This window comes from Canis lupus, chromosome 7, assembly GCF_003254725.2.
Source record: "Canis lupus dingo isolate Sandy chromosome 7, ASM325472v2, whole genome shotgun sequence".
NCBI classification, from domain to species: Eukaryota; Metazoa; Chordata; class Mammalia; order Carnivora; family Canidae; genus Canis; species Canis lupus.
The window spans coordinates 63,942,294-63,966,429 of record NC_064249.1 but is presented as its reverse complement, the minus strand read 5'-3'; the positions used below and the strand labels follow the sequence as shown (position 1 = coordinate 63,966,429).

The window sequence follows — 24,136 nt, the reverse complement described above, 5'->3', positions numbered from 1 at the left end:
TAGTATACAGTTCCTTTCTTTTTTTTTTTTCTTTCTTTTTCTTTTTTTTTTTTAGTATGCAGTTCAAGTTCATAATGATGCTATTCTTTTCTCAAATTCCTCTCTGACATTTAAGATATGCCTCTGGCCAGATGTAGTATATTAAATTGTCAGGAAGGACCACTGAAATAATGAATCGGAGCTACTTAAGTCTTACTCAGATTTCCAAATTTTAAATGAAAGCTGAAGTTAAATTGAATTTTAAATTAAAAGAATCTCTTAGACCACAAATGCTTGCACCACAAGATGCAATCACAAAGTCCCCTCCTTCCCCTGCTAAAATGACTCTCCACCGTGACACCCTCGGACGCTTGTTACCTATCTCTCCATTCTCCATGGCTCTGATGTCAGGCCGCAACCGGCAGTCTGTCTTAGGAATCAAGCTCTCCATGTCCTTGTCTACTTCATTCAAAACCATGGCAAAGCTAGTAAAATTATACATCTGAAAGGCAGCAACATGTCCAAATTAACAGGTACCAAGGCATCCTGCAAACTGAAAACCCCCAAACTAAACAGTCTCCCTCTGCCTTGTGGTGACAGTGACCAGCCTTCTCAGACCACGTGTCTTATTGTTTTCATCAAAGTTTGCACCACCGATGAGTGTGTGTCTCAAAGAAATCTCAAAGGAGGCCACACAGATAAACATCGGCTATCACTGTCAACTTGACGTGGAACTACAACCAAACCAACATTCTTTTTCCTTCACTAAAATCATTACTGGCTGGATTTGGGGGGCTCAATACGGAAGTGTCTGTGTTGCCCTGTCTTCGATGAGTGCCAGTCTTCCTGAGTCATTACAGAAGCCCCCAGGAGTCCCACCCTAACCCATCTCCCTGGCCAGACGCCAGGAAGGAGGGAGGGACAGCGCAAACGCACTGAATCTCAGGGAGGGGCATTTTATTTTGCTGGCCCCGCAGATGCCGGGAAGGAGCAGCAGGGGTGCTGACAGAAACAGGGAGGCTGCCTCCACCGGGCCCAGGCTCACCTGGGCGGAATTCGGAGGCCGTGGGGCTATTCGCCACAGAAGAACACTTCCAGGGATTACAAACACGCTTTCAGAATCTGGCATTGGCATTTCATCTGACTCCTCAGAAGTGCTCATCTAGAAGATCCAACAGATGGACAAAATTAAATTTTTTTTTAAGATTTTATTTATTTATTCATGAGAGACACCGAGAGAGAGAGAGAGACAGAGAGAGAGGCAGAGACACAGGCAGAGGGAGAAGCAGGCTCCCTGCAAGGAGCCCGATGTGGGACTCGACCCCAGGTCCCCAGGATCACACCCTGAGCTGCAGGCGGCACTAAACCGCTGCGCCACCAGGGCTGCCCCAAAATTAAATGTTTTAAGAATACACTCAACAAGCTGTGACACAACCACCGCTTCCTGCACACCGCTGGAATGTGAGCTGCAGGAGGGCAGGGGCACCAGGACCTCATTTGTAGGTCCTGGCCTCTAGACAGCGTAGAGGTCCGAACCACTTGCTGACCAGGGGCTGTGTCCGGTGAGCTCTGTGAGCTGTGTCACTTGGTGCTAGCTGCATTCGAGGCAAGACAATTATCATCAGTGCTCTTTACTACAGTGTCTTCATGTTTTTAAAGCTTTTTTTTTTTTGTTTGTTTGTTTTTGAAGACAAAAATAACTCAAGGGAATATTTACTGGAATATTATGAGAATAAGAAAAGGTTAAATTCTTGGGGCAGTTAACTAAAGTTACCAATGACACAAAAGCAGTAGGGATCCTAAAAGCAATCTATAAAAAGATTTTAAAAGCTGACAAGGAAACTCCCATTTCCTCCCTCCACCCCCCAACAGGCAGAGCCGTGCCAGTGCTGGTCCTCCGGGTGCTGGTCCTCGCAGAATAAACCTACAGGGACACGGGAATATCGGGGTTCTATATGAAGATTTTAAGCCTTTGGAAGGTTAAGTAATACTCCCAACGTCACACAGTCACCAAATGTGAAACCACTGGGTGAGGTGCTTCAGTGAATAAACAGTTTACAGAAGAGCAGCAGAGGTGACAACACTGATGACGACGATGTGTGCACAGGAAGGGGGACTCGGGCAGGGTGTGAATGAGCGAGAGTCCTTTCTCTCCAAGGGGGAAGGCCACTTGTCTATGAAGACTGACTGGATTCACAGGACACGAGGGCCATTTTCTGAAATTCTGTGAATGTCCGTGGCCCCCACCCCAACTGTGTAAAAGCAGGGCGGATGCCACAGCGTCGGTGAGGCCGTCTTTGCCAAGCGACCCCCTCCTGGTCAGAGCAGCTGCCAGGAGCCTGGGTCAGGGCTCCCAGGGTTCTGGAACGTTTCCCTCTCCGGTCCGTCAGTCCCGTGTCCAGGGAGGGGCAGGCAGAGCAGCACTGTGCCCAGAGGGACGCAGGGAAACAGAAAGAGAAGGGCTGAAGCTGCAGCAAAGCAGCACGCCCCGGTCACTTTAACAAAACTCCTTCCCTTCGCCTCGGGACCCTGGTTAACTTGGTTTACAACAAAGTCACTCATAAATACAGCTATTTGGGTGGAAAACTCGGGCTTCTTCAATTTCACAGGCCTGAGAATTGCCCAGGGGAGCTTGGAGGCCCGCTGGCTGGGCCAGGCGAGCAGACCGGCCTCCACGTCCGTCGTGCTCACAACAGGCAGACAGTGCCCCGAGCCCCTACCCACTCCTCCACTCGGTTCACATGGCAGCTACTGTTACCATCTCCGTTTTACAAATGAAGGCACCGAAGGTGCCAGACAGAAGGGGGAAACCTAAGCCTCTGCCCCACTCGGCAATGTGGGCGAAGATTCCTCCCCAGGGGCCGTGCTCCTAACCGTGGCGCCCGCTCCTGGACGGCCAGCAGTCCTCAAGCCTCTCTGTCAAACACGAGCCCTTCCTTTAGCCTCCGCAACTGTGCACGGAGACAGGACCGGCAGCACACTCAATACGCAGGCCTCGGCGGGCCCTGCGGCCAGCAGCTGTCACCCTCACGGGTGGGGAGGGGGAGGCCGACGGTCTCACAGGAAGAAAGGTTAACAAGGAATGACTGTCTCATGGGGCGGGTCTTCACTTGAGTGGTTTACACGTGAGAGGGGGGTAACAAAACTCCTAAGGGGGTTGCCTGGGGGGCTCAGTTGGTTAAGTGTCTGCCTCTTGGCTTCAGCTCAGGTCATGATCTCAGGGTCGCTGGGCTCCACGCTTGGTGGGGCGTCTGCTAGAGGTTCTCCCTCCCTCCCTCTAAAATAAATAACTATTTAAAAAAAAAACAACCGCTAACGGGCATGAAAACGTAGGAAAGCATTTTGGAGGAAATTTTAAACATTCAACTGATCTCAACTTCAAATGCACATAAACAGAAAGAAGAAAAAGAGCATTTGTCCAAGATGAACTCCAACTTTCCGAAGCTAGGTGACTTCAATCAATGCCTCACACATCAATGCACAGAGCTCTGAAAGTGGTGTACGCCCATTCTCCATTATGGTAACGTCAAACAGTCGCTACCAGGACAGGTTATCTGTTCATTAAAAAGAATCAAGGATGTATGTCAACTATACCTCAATTAAACAAAGATGATCCAGGGAGAATAATTACATGCATTAGCAACAAGACCAAAAAAAAAAGGGCGGGGGAGAGGTCGAACTATGACCCAGTAACAGGCCACCTCTAAAATGATCAGTACAAATTCAAGAGCCCAGTGATTCCCCCCACATCGCCTTATAGGATGTTCACCTGTTTGCTGTTTTTCTTCTCTTCAGTATTTTTCTTATCATTTTTTTTGTAAGCATCAAAAGTGGCTGGGTCAACACTATATAAACATTCAGTCCATTTCCCATAGAGGGCACAGAGCTTCTTTTTGCTGTCAAGAGAAATTGATATTCAGCCAACAATTAAACTAGGGTTTTGTTGTGACTGAATCTTATCATGAAGATGCTTATGAATCAGATTCTTTAAAGAAACAAGATACTTCCTTGTAGAAGAAAAAAAATTTCAACTCACTAAAGGTTTCCTAGGCTATGGCAGATTTTAATACTAACATTTTATTTAGTGGAGGACACCTACACTACTCAACATTTAAAATGGAAACCTTACCTTTTATCTTGAATGTAGCCTTCGACTTTGTGTAATTCCTTACCAAAAAGGCCGCATGGCTTAAAATTCAACACACATTTGTCACCAGTCCTGTGAGGAAGGTATTAAAGCTCAGATGACCATTTACCACAGAAGCAGCAGTAGAGAGTAATGAGGTAGGTGACCTTTCTAGAGCAGCTGCTGTTTACTGATTTTCTAACATATGCCAGGCTCCATCAGAGGTTATCAATGGCTGATCCTCAATTAATACTGGACCCACCCAGGTAAGCAAGGCTCATGAAGAACAAGAGATCTACTGCTAAGGAATCAATATTTGTGTCTCCCCAAATTCCTATGTTGAAGCCCTAACTGGGGGTGGAGTCCTCATGAATGAGATTACTGCCCTTCTAAGAGACAAAAGACATGAGCTCTGCATCTGCCATATGAGGATATGAGGAGGCAGCCGCTGCAAACCGGGGAAAGAGCCTCCACCAGACATCAAAGCTGCCAGTGCCCCGACTCTGGACTTCTTAGCTTCCAGAACTGTGAGAAATAAATTTCTACTGTTTAAGCTTCCCAGTCGGTCATGGTCTGTTAAAGCAGCCCCAGCAGAATAAGACATGTGCCTAAGGGCACAGGGTAGGATTTGAACCTAGCTCTTTTTTCTTTTTTTTTTCTTTTTAAAGATTTTATTTATTCATGATAGACAGAGAGAGAGAGAGAGAGAGAGAGAGAGAGGCAGAGACACAGGCAGAGGGAGAAGCAGGTTCCATGTGGGGAGCCCGATGCGGGACTGGATCCCGGGACTCCAGGATCGTGCCCTGGGCCAAAGGCAGGTGCTAAACCGCTGAGCCACCCAGGGATCCCCAAACCTGCTCTTTTTAACTTCCATGTTCTTCCCACCTCACTCTCTCTGTGAATACTACAAACTAAGCACTGTAAACAAAATGAGCTGAGGATCAAATTATAATTTCATCTGTGAAAACTCAAAGATCACCAAGTCATCCCTAATCAGAAACTTTAATGAACTCCACTCGTTAAATGGATGGGCTTCTATTTACCCAAGAGTCACACTGCCGGGTTCTTAAATTATAATTAGGCTCTACGAGGGCTTTAAAAAAAAAAAAAAAATGAAGTCCACTGGAATGGGCTGATGACAGTTGAAGGGATAGATAAGAACCCTAAAGCATCTTACTTGTGGTTTGTGATTTCCACATTGCCATACTGCTCAATCCAGAGTTTACCCACAATGATATTATGTACACAGCAGGTAGGATTTGTCCATGTGTATGCTTCACTGTGTCTAAAAAACAAAAACAAAAAACCAACAACTCAGAAAAGTAAACGTGAAGTGTTATTTCGCTTAAAAAGTGCATTTGTCTCAAACACCATTACTCAGGGTGACAATTCAGGAGGCTGGACGTAACTAAGTTCTAAGACTTCAAAACCTCTATTGATGCTAATTGACAATGAAATGGTTATTGTCTGACTACTCTTGCTGTTCCTTAAAAGGATACAGAAGCCTAAGAGAAAAACCTACACTTCCACCAAATTCCAAATAAACTATGTACGTATCAGTATATAAACAGTTTTATTGTATTTTGCAGATAATGTTTTTTGTTTTAAGTAAATCGAAGGTCTGTGGCAACCCCACAGCGAGCAAGTCTACTGGCACGACTTTTCCAACAGCATTTGCTCACTTCATATCTCTGTGTCACATTTTGGTAATTTTTGCAGTATATTAAAATTTTTCATTATTACTATATTTGTTATGGTGATCTGTGATCAGTGATTTGGACTCACTGAAAGCTCAGATGATGGTTAGCATTTTTTAGCAGTAAGAAATTTTTAAGTTAAGGTATGCATATTGGATTATTCTTTGACATAATGCTATTGTACGTTTAATAGATTACAATATAGTGTACACCTAAGTTCTACATGCACTGGGAAACCAGAAAATTCATCTGACTTGCTTTAGTGCAGTATTTTTATTGCAGTAGTCTGGAAGCAAACCCACAAGGTCTCCAAGGTATGCCTATACTCATCTTAAGCATTCAAAAGTTTGGCGAAAATATATAAAAACAAAATTAGAGGTAGAAAATAAAAATGAAGGTCTATTTAGGACTTTCCAAAAGAGTAACTTCTAGCTCACCAAAGGGAAATACTTACATATGCGAATAAGCTCCAACTTTACACATGCTTTGCTTTTGAAAACATTTGTTTTACGTCTTCATACATTTGTGTTTTATAAATGTATTTTTAATTTACAAACAGCAAAATTCACTTTTGCGGGCATATCATTCTATGAGTTTAAATGCATATATAGATCTTGTAACCACCACAATCAGAATCTAGAGCAATTCAATCATAGCTTCCCCCCTAAATTCACTCAAGCCCTCCCCTTCTCCCTAAGCCCTGAATACCTAATCCATCCCTCACCCCAAAACAATGCATCTGTTCTCTATTGCCTTTCCCAAAATGTCATATACATGAGATGATATAGTATGTAGCTTTTTTACATTAGCTTCCTTTGTGTAATACATTTTAAATTCCATGTTTTAATAAATTATTCTTTATTTCTGAGTATTATTCCACTTTAGGGATATACCAGAGTTTAACCATTCACTTATGGGAAGATTTTGGGTTGCTTTCAGTTTTGGGTAATTATTATTTGTATTTAAAAATTTTTAATTCCAGTGTAGTTACCATCATTCAACAACTGCATATATTACTCAGTGCTCATCAAGATAATGATGAGCCCCAACACCTATTTCCTCCACCCCTCCACCTACCTTTCCCCACCCTTGGTAACCATCTGTTTGTTCTCTATAGTTAAGAGTCTTTTTGGTTTGTCTTTTTTTTTTTCCTTTTGTTCATTTGTTTCTTATGATTTCATTCATGTGGAATTTATGGTATTTGCCTTATTTCACTTAGCATCATGCTCTCTAGCTCCATCCATGTTGCTGCAAATGGCAAGATTTCATTTTTTTGTGGCTGAGTAATATTCCAATGTATATGTAGAGCCACCTCTTCTTTATCCATTCATCTACTGATGGACATGGGCTGCTTCCATAATTTGGCTGTAAAACATGCTGCAATAAACATAAGGGTGCATGTATCTTTCTGAATTAGTGTTTTTGTATTCCTTGGGTAAATACCCAGTAGTGTGATTACTGGATCATACAGTTCTATTTTTAATTTTTTTTTTTGAGGAAACTCCAGCTTTTGGTGATTATTAATACTATCACTATGTACATCCGTGGGCAAGATTTTGTGACAACATAAATTTTCATTCCTCTAGATCAATACCTAGAAGGAGACTGCTGAACTGTATGGTAAACCTGTAGTTAACTATATAAGAAACTGCCATACTGCTCTCCAGAGTGACTCTACAATTTTACATTCCCACCAGCAAATATTTCTAGTTAGGCTGCATCCTAGTCAGCAGTTGGCCTTAATATCAATTTTAAAAATTATTTTGATTTTAGCCATTCTATATAGATGCACAGTGGTATCTCATTTTGATTATAATTTTGCATTTCTCTAATGACTAATGCTATTGAGATCTTCTCATGTGTTTGCCATCCCTCTATGTCTTTTGGTGAAGTATCTGTGTCCTTCGCCCAATTTCTTATTGAGTTGCTCTGTTTTCTTACTGCTAAATTCTGAGAATTCTTTATATATTCTGGATACAAGTTCTTTGTTGGATATGTAATTTGCAAGTAATATTTACCCATCTAGAACTTCTCTCTTCATTCTCTGGAGAGTGTCTTTCACATAGCAAAAGTTTTTCATGTTGATAAAATCTATCAATTTTGTCTTTTCTGGATTGTGCTTTGGTGTGTATCTGTAAGATGTCACTGCCTAATCCAAAGCCAGAAATATTTTGTTTTCTTCCAAAAGCTTTACACATTATAAATTTGATTTTAGTCTATGATCTATTTTGAGTTCATTTTATATATGATGTGAGACAAACTGAAGTTCGTTTTTTAAATATGTGTGTCCAATTGTTCCCCTAACATCTGTAGGAAGGATTATCCTTCACTGAACTGTGTTTGCACCTGTGTCAAAAATCAACCGACCACACTTCTTTGGGTCAATTTCTGGACTCTTTCGTCTGTTCCAATGATGTATATGTCTGTCCTTTTGTCATCATCACACTTTCTTGGTCTCTTGATTTTTAGAGTTAAGTCCTAAAATTGAGAAGTGGGAGTCCATCAATTCTGTTCTTCCTTTTCAAAAGTTCTGACTGTTCTATTTCATTTGCCTTTCCATATAAATTTTAGAATCAACTTCTCTATATTAAAAATCATCCTCAGACTTTTAATTTGGATAGTCTTAATACAGATTGCTTCAGATCAATTAGGGGAGAGCTGACATCTTAACTATATTAAAGCTTCCAAATACATTGAAACACAGTATGTCTTCCATTACTCAATTGTTATTTTCATCAGTATTGTGTAGTGTTCAGCAAACAGTCCTATACATAATCATCTTCATTCTACTGAGCCTATCTCATTATTTTTGTTACTGTATATTTCAGTATTAAAATTTCCACAAATACTTTTTTTTTTTTTTTTGCTAGAATGTCTTTCTATTCATTTTAAGAGTGTTCATCTTTATCTCATGGAGCATAGTTATAAAAGCTGCTTTAAAGTCTTTGATACAGGGGATCCCTGGGTGGCTTAACAGTTTAGTGCCTGCCTTTGGCCCAGGGTGTGATCCTGGAGTCCCGGGATCGAGTCCCACGTCGGGCTCCCTGCATGGAGCCTGCTTCTCCCTCTGCCTGTGTCTCTGCCTCTCTCTCAATGTGTTTATCATGAATAAATAAATAAATCTTTAAAAAAAAATAAAGTCTTTGATACAAATTTCAGTATCTCCCCCCAACCAATCTGTGACCCTTTACTCTTCAGACTCCTCAGATAGTTGCTTTATGTCTTCTGGCCAGTTGTAATCCATAGGAAAGACAGACTAGAGGGTGCTCACTCCATTTTAACTAGAATAGGAACCACCTTTGGATTTAAATCTGTTTTCTTCTTTTAAAAAATTAATTCAATTTACTTAAATGAAAAACAAAGACTGTTCACTCATTTCTTCTATCTTCTCCCTCCTACTTCTGGTAACCACCATTTTGCTTTCTGTATCTATGAGCTTGCCTTTTTACTTTTTACTTATTTACTTACTTATTTCCACATATAAGAGAACTCATATGGTCTTTCTCTGACTTATTTCACTTAGCATAACGCTCTAAAGTCTAGCCATATTGTGGCAGATGGCAAGATATCACTTGTTTTTATGGCTGAATAATATTCCATTATATATATCACCTTTTCTTTTTTTTTTTTTTTAAGATTTTTTATTTATTCATGAGAGAGAGAGAGAGAGAGAAAGAGGCAGAGACACAGGCAGAGGGAGAAGCTGGCTCCATGTAGGGAGCCTGATGGGTGACTCGATCCCAGGTCTCCAGGATCACGCCCTGGGCTGAAGGCGGCGCTAAACCGCTGAGCCACCCAGGTGCCCCTATATCACCTTTTCTTTATGCATCCATGGATGGATACTTAGGCTGAGGCTGTTTCTATATATTGGCTGTTGCAAATAATGCTTCAATGAACATGGGCGGGGGGCGGTATATATGTCTACTCAAGTTAGTGTTTTCATTTCCTTTGGGTAAATATCCAGAAGTGGAACTGCTGGACAGTGTGGTAGTTCTATTTTTAATTCCTTGAGGAACCTCATACACTGTTTTCCATAGTGGCTGCACCAGTTTGCATTTCCACCAAAAGGGACACAAGGGTTCCCTTTTCTTCTCGCAGGCACTTGGTATTTCTAGTCATTTTGACATTCTGATAGGTGTTTGGGGATATCTCACTGTGGTTTTGATTTGCATTTCCCTGAGGATTAGTGATGCTAAGCACTTTTTCATGTACCTGTTGGCCAATTGTAGGCCTTCTTTGGAAAAATTCAGATCCTCTGCCCAATTTTTAAATTGGACTGTTTGCTTTTTTGCCTTTGAGTTGTAGGAGTTCTGTCTATTTTGGATGTTAGCCCCCTTATCTAATAGATGATTTGCAAAAATTTTCTCCCATTTCGTAGGTGGCTTTTTCATTTTGTTGATGGTTTCCTTTGCCATGCAGAAGCTTTTTGGGTTTGATGTAGTCCCACATTTTTTCTTTTCCTTTTTTCATGCTCTTTTGCTTTTTCTTTTGGTGTAAGATTTAAAAATAATGAGATGATGAGGTCACATAATGTCAAGATTATGTGACCTCATCATCTAGGTTTTCTTCTGGGTACTTTCTAGTTCTATATTCAAATCTTTAATCCATTTGGAATTAACTTGTTAATGGTGCAAGATAGTGGTCCAGTTTCATTCTTTGCATGCAGCTGCCCAGTTTTCCCAACACCATTTATTGAATAAACTAGCCTTTCCATCTTTTTCATAAATTGGCCATATATGCATGGGCTTATTTTTGGGCTCTCTGTTATGCTCCATTAATTTTATGTGTCTGTTTTTGTACCAATACTATATTGTTTTAATTACCATAGCTTTGTAATATAGTTTAAAATTGAGAAGTGTGATCCCACCAGCTTTGTTCTTTTTTAAGACTGCTTTGGCTTTTCAGTATCTTTTGTGGTTCCGTAAAAATTTTTAAATTGTTATGTTTCTGTGAAAACTGTCATTGTAATTTAGATAGGAATTACACTGAAACTGTAGACTGCTTTGGTTAGTATGGATATACTAACAGTATTAACTCATAATCCATGAGCATGGAACTAAGAAAACAATTCTATTTTTAACTGCAAATAATTAAAAGAATAAAATATCTAGGAAAAAATTTAACCACGGAAGTGAAAGACCTGTACACTGAAAACAAGACGTTAATGAAAGAAATTGAAGATGACATAAATACATGGAAAGATATTCTATGCTAATATTTTGTATTGCAAAATAACTTCCAAATTTACCTAATGTTTAAAATGCACCACACAATTACTATTTCAGTATTTCTCAAAGTGAATTCATTTTGGAAGATATTAAAGAAAATATCACCATGATGTATAGAAAACGTTTCTTAAGAACTATGTGGAATAACTGACTCCATTCTATCTTAAAATAGATCCAAACACCATAGTCAAACGTCAAGTTAAATTTTTTGTACATACCTAAATTGATAAACAATGGCTACTGCAGTGCTTCTCAATTCTTTTACAGAAAGGTAGATAATTTACACTGTATAAAAGCTGTTTCTTTTTCTCCAGCTTTTGAACAATGCTGTTAGGTCTGTGTACAAGTATACATATTTATGAGTAGGTATACATGAAAAGTTTAATGGCTTGATTTCAACTCACTCAAGGAGCTCCAAAGTGATGGTTCCTTTGGGTTCTGCTTCCACACTCTTGCCCCAGAATTTTAGTTTGGGGTAGATTGAGCCATGAAAGATGAAATCGTTGTTTAATCCTTCAGCATGAAATGCACTTATGGGCGGGTGATGGCTGACCTGCTCGGAGATGAGTCTGAAACCAAGGTCATCTCTTTAAAAAAAAAAAGGGGTGGGGTGAGGGAATTATAATTAACTCCTACCATGCAATATGTACATTATTGTCATTTCAGTCAAAAGGCAATGTTAAAATATTAAGAAACAGGTACTAGCTACTTGAACATAACAGGCACATGAATTTGGGCAACCTGCATGAACTGACAATATTAGCCATGTAAATTTAAAACTTATTCCCTTGATACACAGATAGAGGAATCTAATGTGTCCCTGTCCTTTCAAACATCTAGAATATAAATGATATCAAAACTTGTGGAGAGATAAAGAGGTAGATTCAGAAAAATTAAAGTGAAGTGGATTCTCTGTGTGTAAAGCAGCAGGCTACAGTGGGTACAGAGAATTAGACTTGTAGATGCATTTATCGCCTTTAATGCCAACAGTATAAATTCGTGGTAACATATATTATGTGGGTATTAAAACAACTCCAATCATATCTTATGATCTACAGAAGGAGAAAAGACTAACTAATACACATGATCAGAAATATTGAAATCTTTATAATTATTTTTTATAATGGTGCATTTTGTGTATGCTTCCACATTTTTGACAGTCTCTAAAATAGAACAAACATCTAAACTGTTAACTTGCTCCAGTAATGCAAAATGTTGGTAATGTTCAAAAAAAGTATGTATCTTTCCTCTTCATCTGAAAAGCTATACAAATCACGCCAAACCCATCTCAAAAAGTGAAAGATCTTTACCGAACTAATTCATAGGTCTCCCCCAGGAGCGGGTTGAAAGGCTTTCCAGTGCGTTCCCACTGAGAAGCAACAGCAGACACAGCGAATGCAGCTACACACTGTGGAACACAGCATCAGAAGTTAAAAATAGCCTAGCTTGTTCCCCATTCTTTTAGGAACTGAAATTTTGCTGAAGACAGTAATTTTCAAAATTATTTTGAGGAGTTTAATTACTTTGGATTTTTAATACAGCTCTAGCAACTTAATATGCCAGTGTGGGTATTCAAAATGAAAATTATGGAGTCTCCTGCTAAAGTCATTCTGAGCCATATAGTTTTTATAACACCCTCAGGATACTACAAATTCTCTCAAGAACTTAAAAAAAACTCTCAAACCCCAAATTACTTTTAATTTTCTTAAAATTTCTAAAAAGTACAACACTTTTAGGATAGGGAAAAATAAATAAAACTGAACAAACTGATATCAAGTCCCATGAGGTTGGGAAAAGCTGATGGATATAAATAAAAGAACAGAAAGATTCCTTTAGAATGCCACCAGTTTGTCTGAAGAACAATGTGTCTACTCTGCTCTGCCTGTAACTAACCCAGCCATACACACTGGTCTTTCCATGGTGCTGGTACTCCAGCTAGATGATGGGGGGTGGCGGGGAATGGGTGGGTATTGCAGAGGGTACTCCCAACACTCGAATTTTAATAACACTGCCCAACTTTGAGCTGTGTTTAGCACAAATTCTGCGTATGTGTTTTTGGGGGTGGAGGTGGCAGAGAAGTCTATAAGACTTATGCCCTTCCAGTGCTTGTTTGGCACATACCTGCATCCTTTCCACAGAATCAGAGAATGAACTGGCCTTATGGATGAGGTATGTATGCTCCATATATTCAGTGAGTCGCTGCAGGAAGCTCAAGGGCTCATTAAATATAACTGGCATGGTGATCTTGGACAGTTCCTATTTCACAAGAAAATGGAAACGGTGATGTCCCATACACATGGCAAACTTACCTGCTGCCATCTTTAACCTAAAATGTTCATGGGAAAGAAGTAATAGAAAACAGTGCCCGTGAAATTTAATTAGTATTGGTTCAATTCCACAAATCTTTCCAGAACACCTAACAATATGGAGTATATTGTTCTAGGCATGGAAGGAAACAAAGACTACCTAAACATTCTCCTTGGCTTTGAGTTCATGATCTGGTGAGCATTAGATGGTAACTATTAATAAATCTGCCTTACACCAGAATTAGGAAGGCAATGTGGACCAAAAAACAAGTCTTCACAGTGAGCTAATGGTCAATAATATACCATTTTTGTGCTAATTTTCCAAAAGATATTTCAGACTGTTTTTGAACTACATTGAAGTTTCCTGAGCACTCAAATCTACTATACTTTGTGGACTTGGTACTAGAAGGCTATTATGCATTTTATAGAATAGGTTTTAAATTCTGCCTGCTAGGATGACACAATCACAGCAGACTTCCAAACATAATGTAATGACTGGGCAGGGGGTTCTTTGACTTGAATTTTCAACTCTGTTTACCCTATCCTACCAGCAAACATTATTAGGTCTTTAAAAAATGCATTAGGAACAAACTTATCTTGGTATTCTCTAGAATACTCTGATGATCTTCCTAACCTTCCACCTACTATTACCTACCTTTCTTCTGGAAATCAGGTGTTTCATAAAGTCTGCTGACTAAACGTACATGGGGCAGGTGAACATTCCCAAGGTGCCATCCAGGTTGAATGTTACCTGTCTTAGCTCTGACTTATTCCCCCTCAACCACATTCTTATTGATATGTACAATTAAACATAACATAGCCTTCATAAAAATACAACTGGAGTACATTTTAAAAATTAAACCCATTAATTACCATAAAATATTGTGGAACAGACATTTGGCAGCTCAACCTAATTAAAAGAAATGGTAAGTTTATTACTTTCTCACTGGGGAGACAATGGAGAATAAGAGTCTAGAAAGAGATAAAGAAAGAAAGCTGTACCATATATACTTTGAGAGCTCATTAACTCCAGAAGTTCACTTTTGGGGCCCAGGTCAGAAAACTGGGACTACCAAAGTTTATCTTAACTGAGATGCCTGAGGCTCTCTTCCTTCTGCTTATAAATATCTTCCTTGAGATTTTAAAAATTAAAGCAAAAAACTAATAGAGGAATACATAATTATTGGTATATAATTTAACAGTAAGGAAATAAAAACATGAAAATGCTCTTTTCCCAGAGACAAAACCTTTCTAACCAAAAGAGTACGTAATTAGAAATGAATTACAAGAAAAATATGGAAAAAGTTACAACTATGTGAGATTTAAGACATACTACTGAACAACAAATGGGTCAAAGAAGAATTCAAAAGGGAAAATCAATAAGTATCTTGAGACAAATAGAAATACAACATCCAAAACTCACAGGATGCAGCAAAAGCAATTCTAGGAGGGAAGTTCACAGTAATAAATACCTACATTAAGAAATAAGAAAGATCTCACATAAAAAGCCTAACCTTACACTTTAAGGAACTAGAAAAAGAACAAACTAAGCCCAAAAGTACTAGAAGAAAGGACATAACAAAGATCAGAAGGGAAATAAATGAAATAGAGACTAAAAAGACAATTGAAAAGATCAATGAAACTAAGAGCTGGTTCTTTTGAAAAGGTAAGTAGACAAATCTTTAGACTCATCAAGAAAAAGAGAAAAGACTCAGAACTATAAATGAAAGGAGAGATATTACAATTGATACTATAAAAATGCAGAGGATCATATGGGCTAAATGGGTCAAGGAGAATGGGAGACAGAGCTTCCAGTTACGGAAGGAATAAGTCATGGGGGAAAAAAAGGTACAACATAGGCAATATAGCAACATAATAGCACTCTACGCTGAGAGTTCGTAGCTACAGTTGTAGTGAGCACAGCATAATATATAGACTTGGATCATTATGTTATGGTCCTGAAACCAATGTAACAATGTGTGTCAACTATAGTTCAATAAAAAAAAAAAAAGTCCAGAGGTGCCTGGGTGGCTCAGTCAAGACTCTTGATTTTGGCTCAGGTCACGATCTCAGGGCTTCGAGCCCCACACCAGGTTCTGCACTTAGCATGGAATCTGCTTGAGATTCCCACCCCCCGCTCCTGCCTACAATAAACAAACCTGTAAAAAAATTACATGGAAAAAAGGAGGCTCATAAGAAACTAGTGTAAGCAATTACATGCCAACAAATTAGAAAACCTAGAAGACATTGATAAATTCCTAGAAATACATAACCTATTAAAACTGAATCACAAAGAAAAAGAAAATCTGAACAAATTACCAGTAAGGAGATTGCAGCAGTAACCAAAAGCCTGACAACAAACAAAAGTCCAGGAGTCAGCATTAATCCTGATACCCAAACCAAACAAGGACCCTACAGTGAAAAAAAATCATAGGCTAGTATCTCTGATGAGCACAGATGTAAAATACTCCAACAAAATATTAGTAAACCAAATTCAAAAGAACATTAAAAGGATCATACACCATGATCGCATGGGATTTATTCCAGGGATGCAGGATGGTTCAACATCACAAATCAATAAAAGTGACATACCGCATTAACAAAATGAATCTTTAAAAATCATGATCATCTCAACAGATGCAAAAATTGCATGACAAAATTCAACATCCTTTCATGATAAAAACTCTCAACAAAGTGGGTACAGAGAGAACATACCTCAACATAATAAAGGCTACATATGACCAGCCTACAGCTAACATCTCACTTCCTTATTTCAAACATTACCAAGCCATAGTAATTGACACACTATGGTAGGGGCATAAAACTGGACATGTAAGTAAATGGAATACAACAGAGAGCCCAGAAATAAATCCACACGTATATGGCCAATTAATTTTTGACAAAAGAGCCAAGAATATATGATGGGGGAAAGGATAGTTTCCTCAATAAATGGTGCTAAGAAAACTGGATAGCCCTATGCAAAAGAATGACACTAGACCACTATCATACACTATTTACAATCACCAACTCAAAATGGATTAAAGACTTCAAAAATCAAAACTGAAACCATAAACTCCTGGATGAAAACACAAGGGGTAAGCTCCTTATCATAGGTCTTGCGATGAGTTTTTAAAAATCTGACACCAAAAAGAAAAGAAACAAAAGCAGAAACAACTGGGACTATGTCAAACTGAAAAACTTCTGCACAGCAAAGAAAATCATGAAAACATGAAATGGCAACCTACATAATGGGAGAAAATACTTACAAATCATGTGCCTGAGATGAAGTGCAAATCCAAGATTCTAATTTTCAACTCAGTAGAAAAAAGAATTAAGAAATGGGTAGAGGAACTAAATAGTTTTTCCCCAAAGATAACATTCAAATGGCCAATAGATATGTGAAAGGTGCCCAACATCACTCATCATTAGGAAAATGAAAATCAAAACTACAATGAGATATCACCTCACATCTATTAGAATGGCTATTCTATATAAAAGACAAATGGGTGGCAATGATGTGGACAAAAGGGAGCCTGTATCCACTACTGGTGGGAATGTGAAGTGGTACAGAAACTATGGAAAACACAATGGAGGTTCCTCAAGAAATTAAAAATAGAACTGCCATATGACCCAGCAATTCCATTTCTGGATATTTGCCCCAAGAAGTGAAAACACTAACTTGAAAAAATATCTGCACTCCCATGCTCGTTAGAGCATTATTTGTAATAGCCAATATGGAAACAACCTAAGTGTCCATTGACATAAATGGATAAGAAAACGCGACCACTGTTGGTCAAAATCACACACACCCCCCCCAAGGGTTATTATTTGGCCTTAAGAAGAATATCTTGCCATTTGTGACTATGACAACATAGATGAACCTAGAGGGCCTTATGCTAAGTGAAATAAGCCAGAGAAAGACATACTTCATAGTATTACTGATACACGGGGGAAAAAAAAAATCAACAAAAACAAAGGACGAACTCATAGAAAAAGAGTAGGGAGGTGGTTGCCAGGGGCTACAGGTCGGAAATATAGGAAGAGATTGGTAAAACAGTATAATCTTTTAGTTATAAGATGAATAAGATCTGAAGAGCTAATGTATAATAACATGGCGTCTATAGTTGGTAACAGTGTTTTGCATAAATTAAATTTGTTAAGAGTAGAATTTAAATGTTCCCACAAAAAAGTACATGAAGTGACTGATATGTTAATTAACTCAAGGGGATCCTTTCACAATGTATACCATATCCAATCACCTTGATGTATACTTTAAATATCTTCTAATTTTGTCAATTATACCTCACAGAAAATGTCTTCTACAGCAAACTTGCAGTATAGAATATGCATTAGAAATTAAATTTCTTAAATTAAATTTCTTTCAAAATATCTTTGAAATCACATTTAGTGTCTACTAGGTGCCAGGCACTTCTTTAGGCTGGGTTAGAAGACTTGGTTGGTAGAGCCAACCCTGGCCCAGAATGCCTTGCCCTCTTCCCTGGACTCTTGTACATCCTATCCATATTTCAGGGCCCAGCCTGAGTCCCTTCAACCATTCTAGTCCTCACTGATTTCCTGCTTCCTCCAACTCCTGGAGGACCAGAACCGCTCTGTTACGACTCAGCCCTGGATCAAGTAGGAGACTGACTGCTGTTGTCCATAAGTCTGAAAGGGCACAGAGTTCAGAGCAGGGCCCTGAATCAGATATCTGGGGAACCTACTCCCCAAAGTAAGTCAGGTATGGTTCACAGGGCTCTTCTGTACCAGAAACACCGGCTGCTACCTGCCCTGAGCCAGGCGTCAGGCTGACTCTGGAGCTCAGGGAGGAACAAGGCAGACCTAGTCTTGGGCCCAGCTTAGACTGGTCAGGGAATGTGAGCTCGTCTGGCTAACTCTACAGGAACACAGTTCCCAAGGGGAGGGACAGTATCTGATGCTCCACCTGTGCCTTCACCACCCCAGAGGGAGAAGAGCACCCTGAAGGGGCCCCTGCCCTCGTGCCCTGCTGCAGTCCCCCTACCCACTGCCTGTAAGTACTATCAGGCATTTAGTACAATGCACTTTCTTGACCCTTTCACTGGAATACAAACCTATGGCAAAATGCTGTGGGGGAAAAAGGTTATAAAGCAACACATTAAAAACTAGGTTTTATAGGCCTAGAAACAAATGCTATGTGGTCATAGCACCAGTTAACAGCTGTTGCCTCAAGGAGCTGGTAGTACAGGTAATCTGTTATCTTTATGCTTTTATGTATTTCCTAAATTTCCTAAAATGAACACATATTGCTCTTTTAATCAGGAGTAAAACAGGAGACTTATTTTAAAATCTAATACTTTCAGCCTGGCAGAAGGAAGCTAGCAAGCTTGCACTGCAGAAACTGGGCCACCTGATAGCACACACATGGACATTATGCCAATCATAAAACGTCCAAGAGAAAAATGAAGTCTACGTGGCATAAGGAAAAAAGAGGAGCAACAAAATATGCTCAGGTTATTCCAGTCTTAAGTTCCAGGAACAGTAACGTGGTTAAAAGAATGAGTCCTGAGCAAAAAGCAGCATGCTGGCTGCCGGGTGCTAGAAGAGGGGAAGGGGGAGCTACTGTTTATTGGGTAGGAAGTGTCACTTCTGCACGATGGAAAGGCTGGGTGGATGGTGGTGACGGCTGCACAACAAAGTGAATGCACTATTTCCACTGAATTGCACACATGGAAATGGGTAAAATGGTACATTTTATGCTGTGTATTTTACCACAGTTAATAAATTAATTAAATAAATAAATAAATAAATAAATAAATAAATAAATGGAATGAGCTCTGAGATCAAAGGCCCCTTGCTGCCTCATGCTTGTGCGTCACCATGAGTAAGGCCCTCAACTCTCCCCAAATGGGGATTTTACTGTGTACCTCACAGGGCTTCTAAAGGTGAAGTTAATTCATATATGACAGTGAGAACAGTAGCAGGCATACAGAAAGTGAGCGATACGTGTTAGCTATTATCATTAAGAACACATGCAAGAGCACCAGGTCCTCCAAGATGCAGAGAAGCAAAGGTTAGGATACCTCACCCTATCACCTGGGTGAAGGCTGAGCTATAGAAAAGCTACTCAAAAGGCATGGCTTCCCCAAGGTTTTTCTTGTTTTGTTTTAAATTTATTTTAGAAAGAAAGAGAGCAGGACACCTGGGTGGCTCAGCAGTTGAGTGCCTGCCTTTGGCCCAGGGCGTGATCCTGGAGTTCTGGGATTGGGTCCCACATCGGGTTCCCTGCGTGGAGCCTGTTTCTCTCTCTGCCTGTGTCTCTGCCTCTCTCTCTCTCTCTCTCTCTCTCTCTCTCTCTCATGAATAAATAAAGTCTTTAAAAAAGAAAAAAGAAAAGGGCCCATGTGAGCAGAGGGAAGGGGAGACGGAGAATCTTAAGCAGACTGCACACCCAGAGCAGAGTCTAATTCAGGACTTGATCTTACCACTCTGAGATGACTGGAGCCAAAATCAAGAGTTAGACACTTAACCAACTGAGCCACCCAGACGCCCCATGGCTTCTAAAATCTGACTTTAAATGATGAGGGAGTGAAGGAAAGGACACCCAACCTCTCCTGGGCCCCCAGCCCGGACGATGACTGAAAAGTCCTACTGGTAAGGTTCTCTGTTGGCTGGCTGGCTGCTCTATCCAGTCACCAAGAAGACAGGGGTTCACCAGGGTGATGACTCGAGCCCTATCCCTTGACTAGTATGCGACCCGCACCATGCTGTTCTTATTCTCCACATTTCACTTTACTGTATGCAACAGGATGAGATTTATTCATTACAAGAATGATGAACTTTAAGCTTGATTCTCTATTTTTCCCCCTAAATAGCACTAGAAGGACAAAATTCCTCCTGAGGGAGTAGATGTGGTAAGGGTGACAGCATTTTCACTTGTGCCTAGTTAGATCAGATGAGAATCCTGGCCAAGGAACTTAATCTTTCATCCCTAAAGCAATGCTAGGGGGGCTGCATCTCTTCCCATTTATCTTCCTGGGGAAAATATTCAGGCAAGGATGGGACAGTCAAGGGCCTACTAGCCACAGGCTGCTCAACACCAGCTGGCTGGACTTTATAGGAGTTAGTGAGTCAGTGAAACAGTGTGTGCTGTAAACTGGAGACCAAAGCACAAAGGACATGGTTTATCACCAATTCAATGGGTAGATTATCTTTTAATCATTTGGAAAGCTCCTAAGATTCCTAAATAAGCTTCTTTAAATCCAATGTTGCAATCTAGAATAATTTAAATACCTTCCTACTTCTTTTAGTAACTCAGAATGTAAGCATTCAAGGAAAGGAAAAGGCACACATCTGGGCCAACTAACGAGAAGTAGTACGAAGGAAACAGAAGATCCTAGAGAACAAATACACATAAATCCAACTCACCATAACACCCTCATCTTCTCAGAAGACTAGAAAAAGCTATTTTAAAATACACAATGGACTCACAACATTGTTTCTAGTACTCCAGTTATTTTAAAGTAAGCTTACAATAATTGTAATTGTTTAAATTTAAGTTCCCTAGATATGTAATGAAAAACTCAGGTGACACGAACTATATAGTTCGTTGTCTTAGAAATTTATAGTGACACCATTTCTATTTCCAATATAATTCAGTCTGATATTGGGCTCTTTAGATATTGTATACAACTAATTAGTACTGTGTAGACTCCAATAATAGAAAAGAAACAACTCACATTATGAGGGTCAAGTTTCAGGAAGAAACATTAGCTGGACTACTTTTATCACTGAGACCATCAGTCAGCTGGAAAAATTAAATATTTATGTCAGGCAGTTCCACCTTGTGACCCAGCTAAAAACAAAGTTTAAATTTATCCATGCAAATTAATAATAGCAACCAATGATGAAACAGAAGAAATTCTTCATTGCAATTTCTCATTCACTGACAAACTGAGAATTAAGAGAGAGAGAGAGAGAGAAGGCTGCTTCATCACTTGAGCAATACATAAACAACCTGAAGGCAAGGCCAAGTTTGATCCCAACTAAAATGGAAAATATTTTATATATGTAAAGTCTAACACTGTAACACCCAAATGTGCAAACGTTTAAGACCTGGGTTACCCAGAGAAACAACTTAGATCTTAGGCTAAATCTGTATGCTCATTTGCCCAGGCAGCCAGCTTGCCGACAGAGTCCTCACACAGGAGTGTGATCCAAGCACTAAGATGGTCAAGTGGTAGCAGCAGTTCTGGCTCTGTTCCTTGGACATGCCTTCTGCCAGATGAAGTTGGCACTGGATCCTTCCTCTACAACCCACCCCCTATACACCTGCCATAGCTACTGAAGATCTAAAAATTCATCCCTCTTACATTTAAGGGCTTTGGAGGGTTAAAGGTATCGGTTTCACATCTTCTGCTGCCTGTCCCCTCCCTCCATGTCAAGTTTATCTTGCATGAGAGGTTCTTGCTGTCTGAGTACCACTGACTATGCCCAGAGCAGTCACATGAAGAACGTACAAGACAGCCCTCCTGAAACCGTATGGGTGAGCAGTTTGAAAAACTGCTGCCCTCATGCCTTTCACTGCTGGCATCACCTCTGTTCCTCAGCTCTCGAGAGCAGCCCAAGTGGAAGACAACAGAGGAACGAATGGAAGTAACACAGCCAGAAACACAGGAATGACAGAACAGGAATGGAGTGCATGCTTGTGTATGAACTGAACCACACCATGAGCATGCTGGTGCAAACCAATGGTAGAAACAGAAAGAAAAAGAAAAAGACAAGAAGAGCTATGAGGAAAAAGATAAAGAGAAAGCTAGTCCTTTCCTATGCTTCCTGTCTAGCAGCTGAGTCTTCTCAGACTTGGCTGGACAACCATTAGCTAGGAACCACTAGCCTGGACCACATCTAAGTCTTCTGCATGGTACTCACACAAGGGGAATTCACAAAGATGTAGCCCAGAGTAGCTATGTCGGCGGGGCTGCTCCAAAGAACCAATTTCCGGATGCTCAGGCTCCACAGACATTCTTACTTCCTAACTGGCAGGCCCGATCAGACACCTGCGCTAGAGGTCATGCTGTTTCTTTTTTCCCCACTTCCCCTTTTACAACTACCTTTCTGCAAGGTGGGGGCGGGAGGAGTGGGTTGTGGGGGCAAGAGGGGACACCTGACATCATCCTGAATCACAGTATAGTATTTATAGTATTCTTGTTCTGAAGTGTAAACTCTGCAGGGTCCCAAATGAAGGGAGGGTTAGAAGTATAGTACTGGTGTCCGTGAAGCCTCTTTTAATTGAGGTACCATTAATCTGCACAAGGGCTCCATGACTTTCTCTGTTTCAGTTAATGGGAAGACCTGATGTAATGAGGCCTTCTGGCCATTTCTCCCATATTGGGGTATTCTGATTTTAGATCATCGTAAAGTGAGGTGGTAAAGATGCTAGGGTTTTGTTGAACTACTTTGCTGTTTCTGTCCTCCGTCTCTCAAGGCAGTACTTACAAGGTACCAGCTTTGGCAAATTTTATCTAGGTCTGTATTGACCTTAGATTTGGAATTCAAGAATGGGACAGCGGTCACAGTGACATATACTAATATGTTAGTATATTAATAACATCACACTCCTGACAGTCAGTTGACCTAGGATATGTCGGAGTATGGTCTGGCTCTACGGTTGCGTGGCAGGTACCCTGCATTAAGTGAATGAGCTAAATTTGTGGTTTTGAAGGAAACAATTTAAAGCTTACAGTAAGATAAAAGCATTTTATCAGAGGTTATTGACACAGGTGTGTTTCAGCAAAAAGTATTTCAATTCTCTCACCCTTTTTTCACTCTTACAAGATATATGTGAGAGTGAGGAAAGAGCTACATTAAGCAAGAATTGAGAGTCCTGGTAAAGCTTCTCTGGTTACATTTCCCAAAGACCAAGACACCTATGACTCCAATAGAAGCTAACAAGATCTTTCATAAGTTTTCCAAATTTTTGTTTTCAGTTACAGTGAAGAAGTCTTAATTGAGTTGTCAACTTATGGATCATAAAAAATATTTTTGATACTGTACTGTTATCTGAATTTTGGTACACAGGAAAGGGTCAAAGAACTGAATAATATTGCTAGATGTACAAAAAAAAAAAAAAAAAAAAAGGAAAAGAAAACAAACCACCAAACTCCTACTCCCATCTGTCTATTAATATGAGCAAGGTTTCTTAATCCCTTAATCTATTAAAAAATAACAGTCATTACTGAAAATCCTGTCACATTGTAGCAATAAATGACATTCTCAGATATCTAAACCCAACTGAAAAGATCCATTTTATCAACATTTTACCTTTTATGTTAATATTTTCATAAATTTGCAATGCTTGTTATTCTGATCACTCATTAATATTTGTAATAACGATGCAGAGAAACTTTTAATATCGTATGGTCATAGGATACATGCTGTCATTTTTATTTTTATATGTATTTTTGTGATAGCAAAGGATGATAGAGTAATCAATAAAAGACCTACAAAGATAAAAACAAGTTAAGGTTAATATTCTGGAAGAAATATGGAATGGAAATATGAGTTAAAGAAGCAAATTGAACTAAAAACTTTTCAACTCTTAAGGAACAGATTGCTCTCTCATTCAAATCTCTATGGTATTTGGTTCCACTGGACATCTTTAAAAAAGTGATATAATATTTTCACTTTAAAAGGTCAGTATTTATAAATATATCAGAATTTTTTCCATGTCTGATAAAAATCCAACACTAATATTCTATGACTGCAAGATATTTAACAAACACAGGGTTAGCACCGGCAAAGCCATGAGCACAAATGCCCATG

General features: G+C 39.7%; 1 protein-coding gene across 9 annotated transcripts in view; it reads right to left on the bottom strand.

The window, feature by feature from the left end:
- The window catches only part of OSBPL1A (oxysterol binding protein like 1A), a 228,127-nt gene that overhangs the window by 5,552 nt on the left and 198,439 nt on the right, over nucleotides 1–24,136 (bottom strand). For all 9 annotated transcript variants that reach the window (XM_025429282.3, XM_035718484.2, XM_025429284.3 and 6 more), the window contains 8 exons: nucleotides 13,152–13,286; nucleotides 12,341–12,438; nucleotides 11,435–11,617; nucleotides 5,283–5,390; nucleotides 4,109–4,198; nucleotides 3,749–3,875; nucleotides 1,025–1,141; nucleotides 358–481 (listed from right to left, as the gene is read on the bottom strand). In XM_025429282.3, coding sequence (XP_025285067.1) covers nucleotides 358–481; nucleotides 1,025–1,141; nucleotides 3,749–3,875; nucleotides 4,109–4,198; nucleotides 5,283–5,390; nucleotides 11,435–11,617; nucleotides 12,341–12,438; nucleotides 13,152–13,286 — 982 coding nt within the window. The remainder of the gene's footprint in view (nucleotides 1–357; nucleotides 482–1,024; nucleotides 1,142–3,748; nucleotides 3,876–4,108; nucleotides 4,199–5,282; nucleotides 5,391–11,434; nucleotides 11,618–12,340; nucleotides 12,439–13,151; nucleotides 13,287–24,136) is intronic.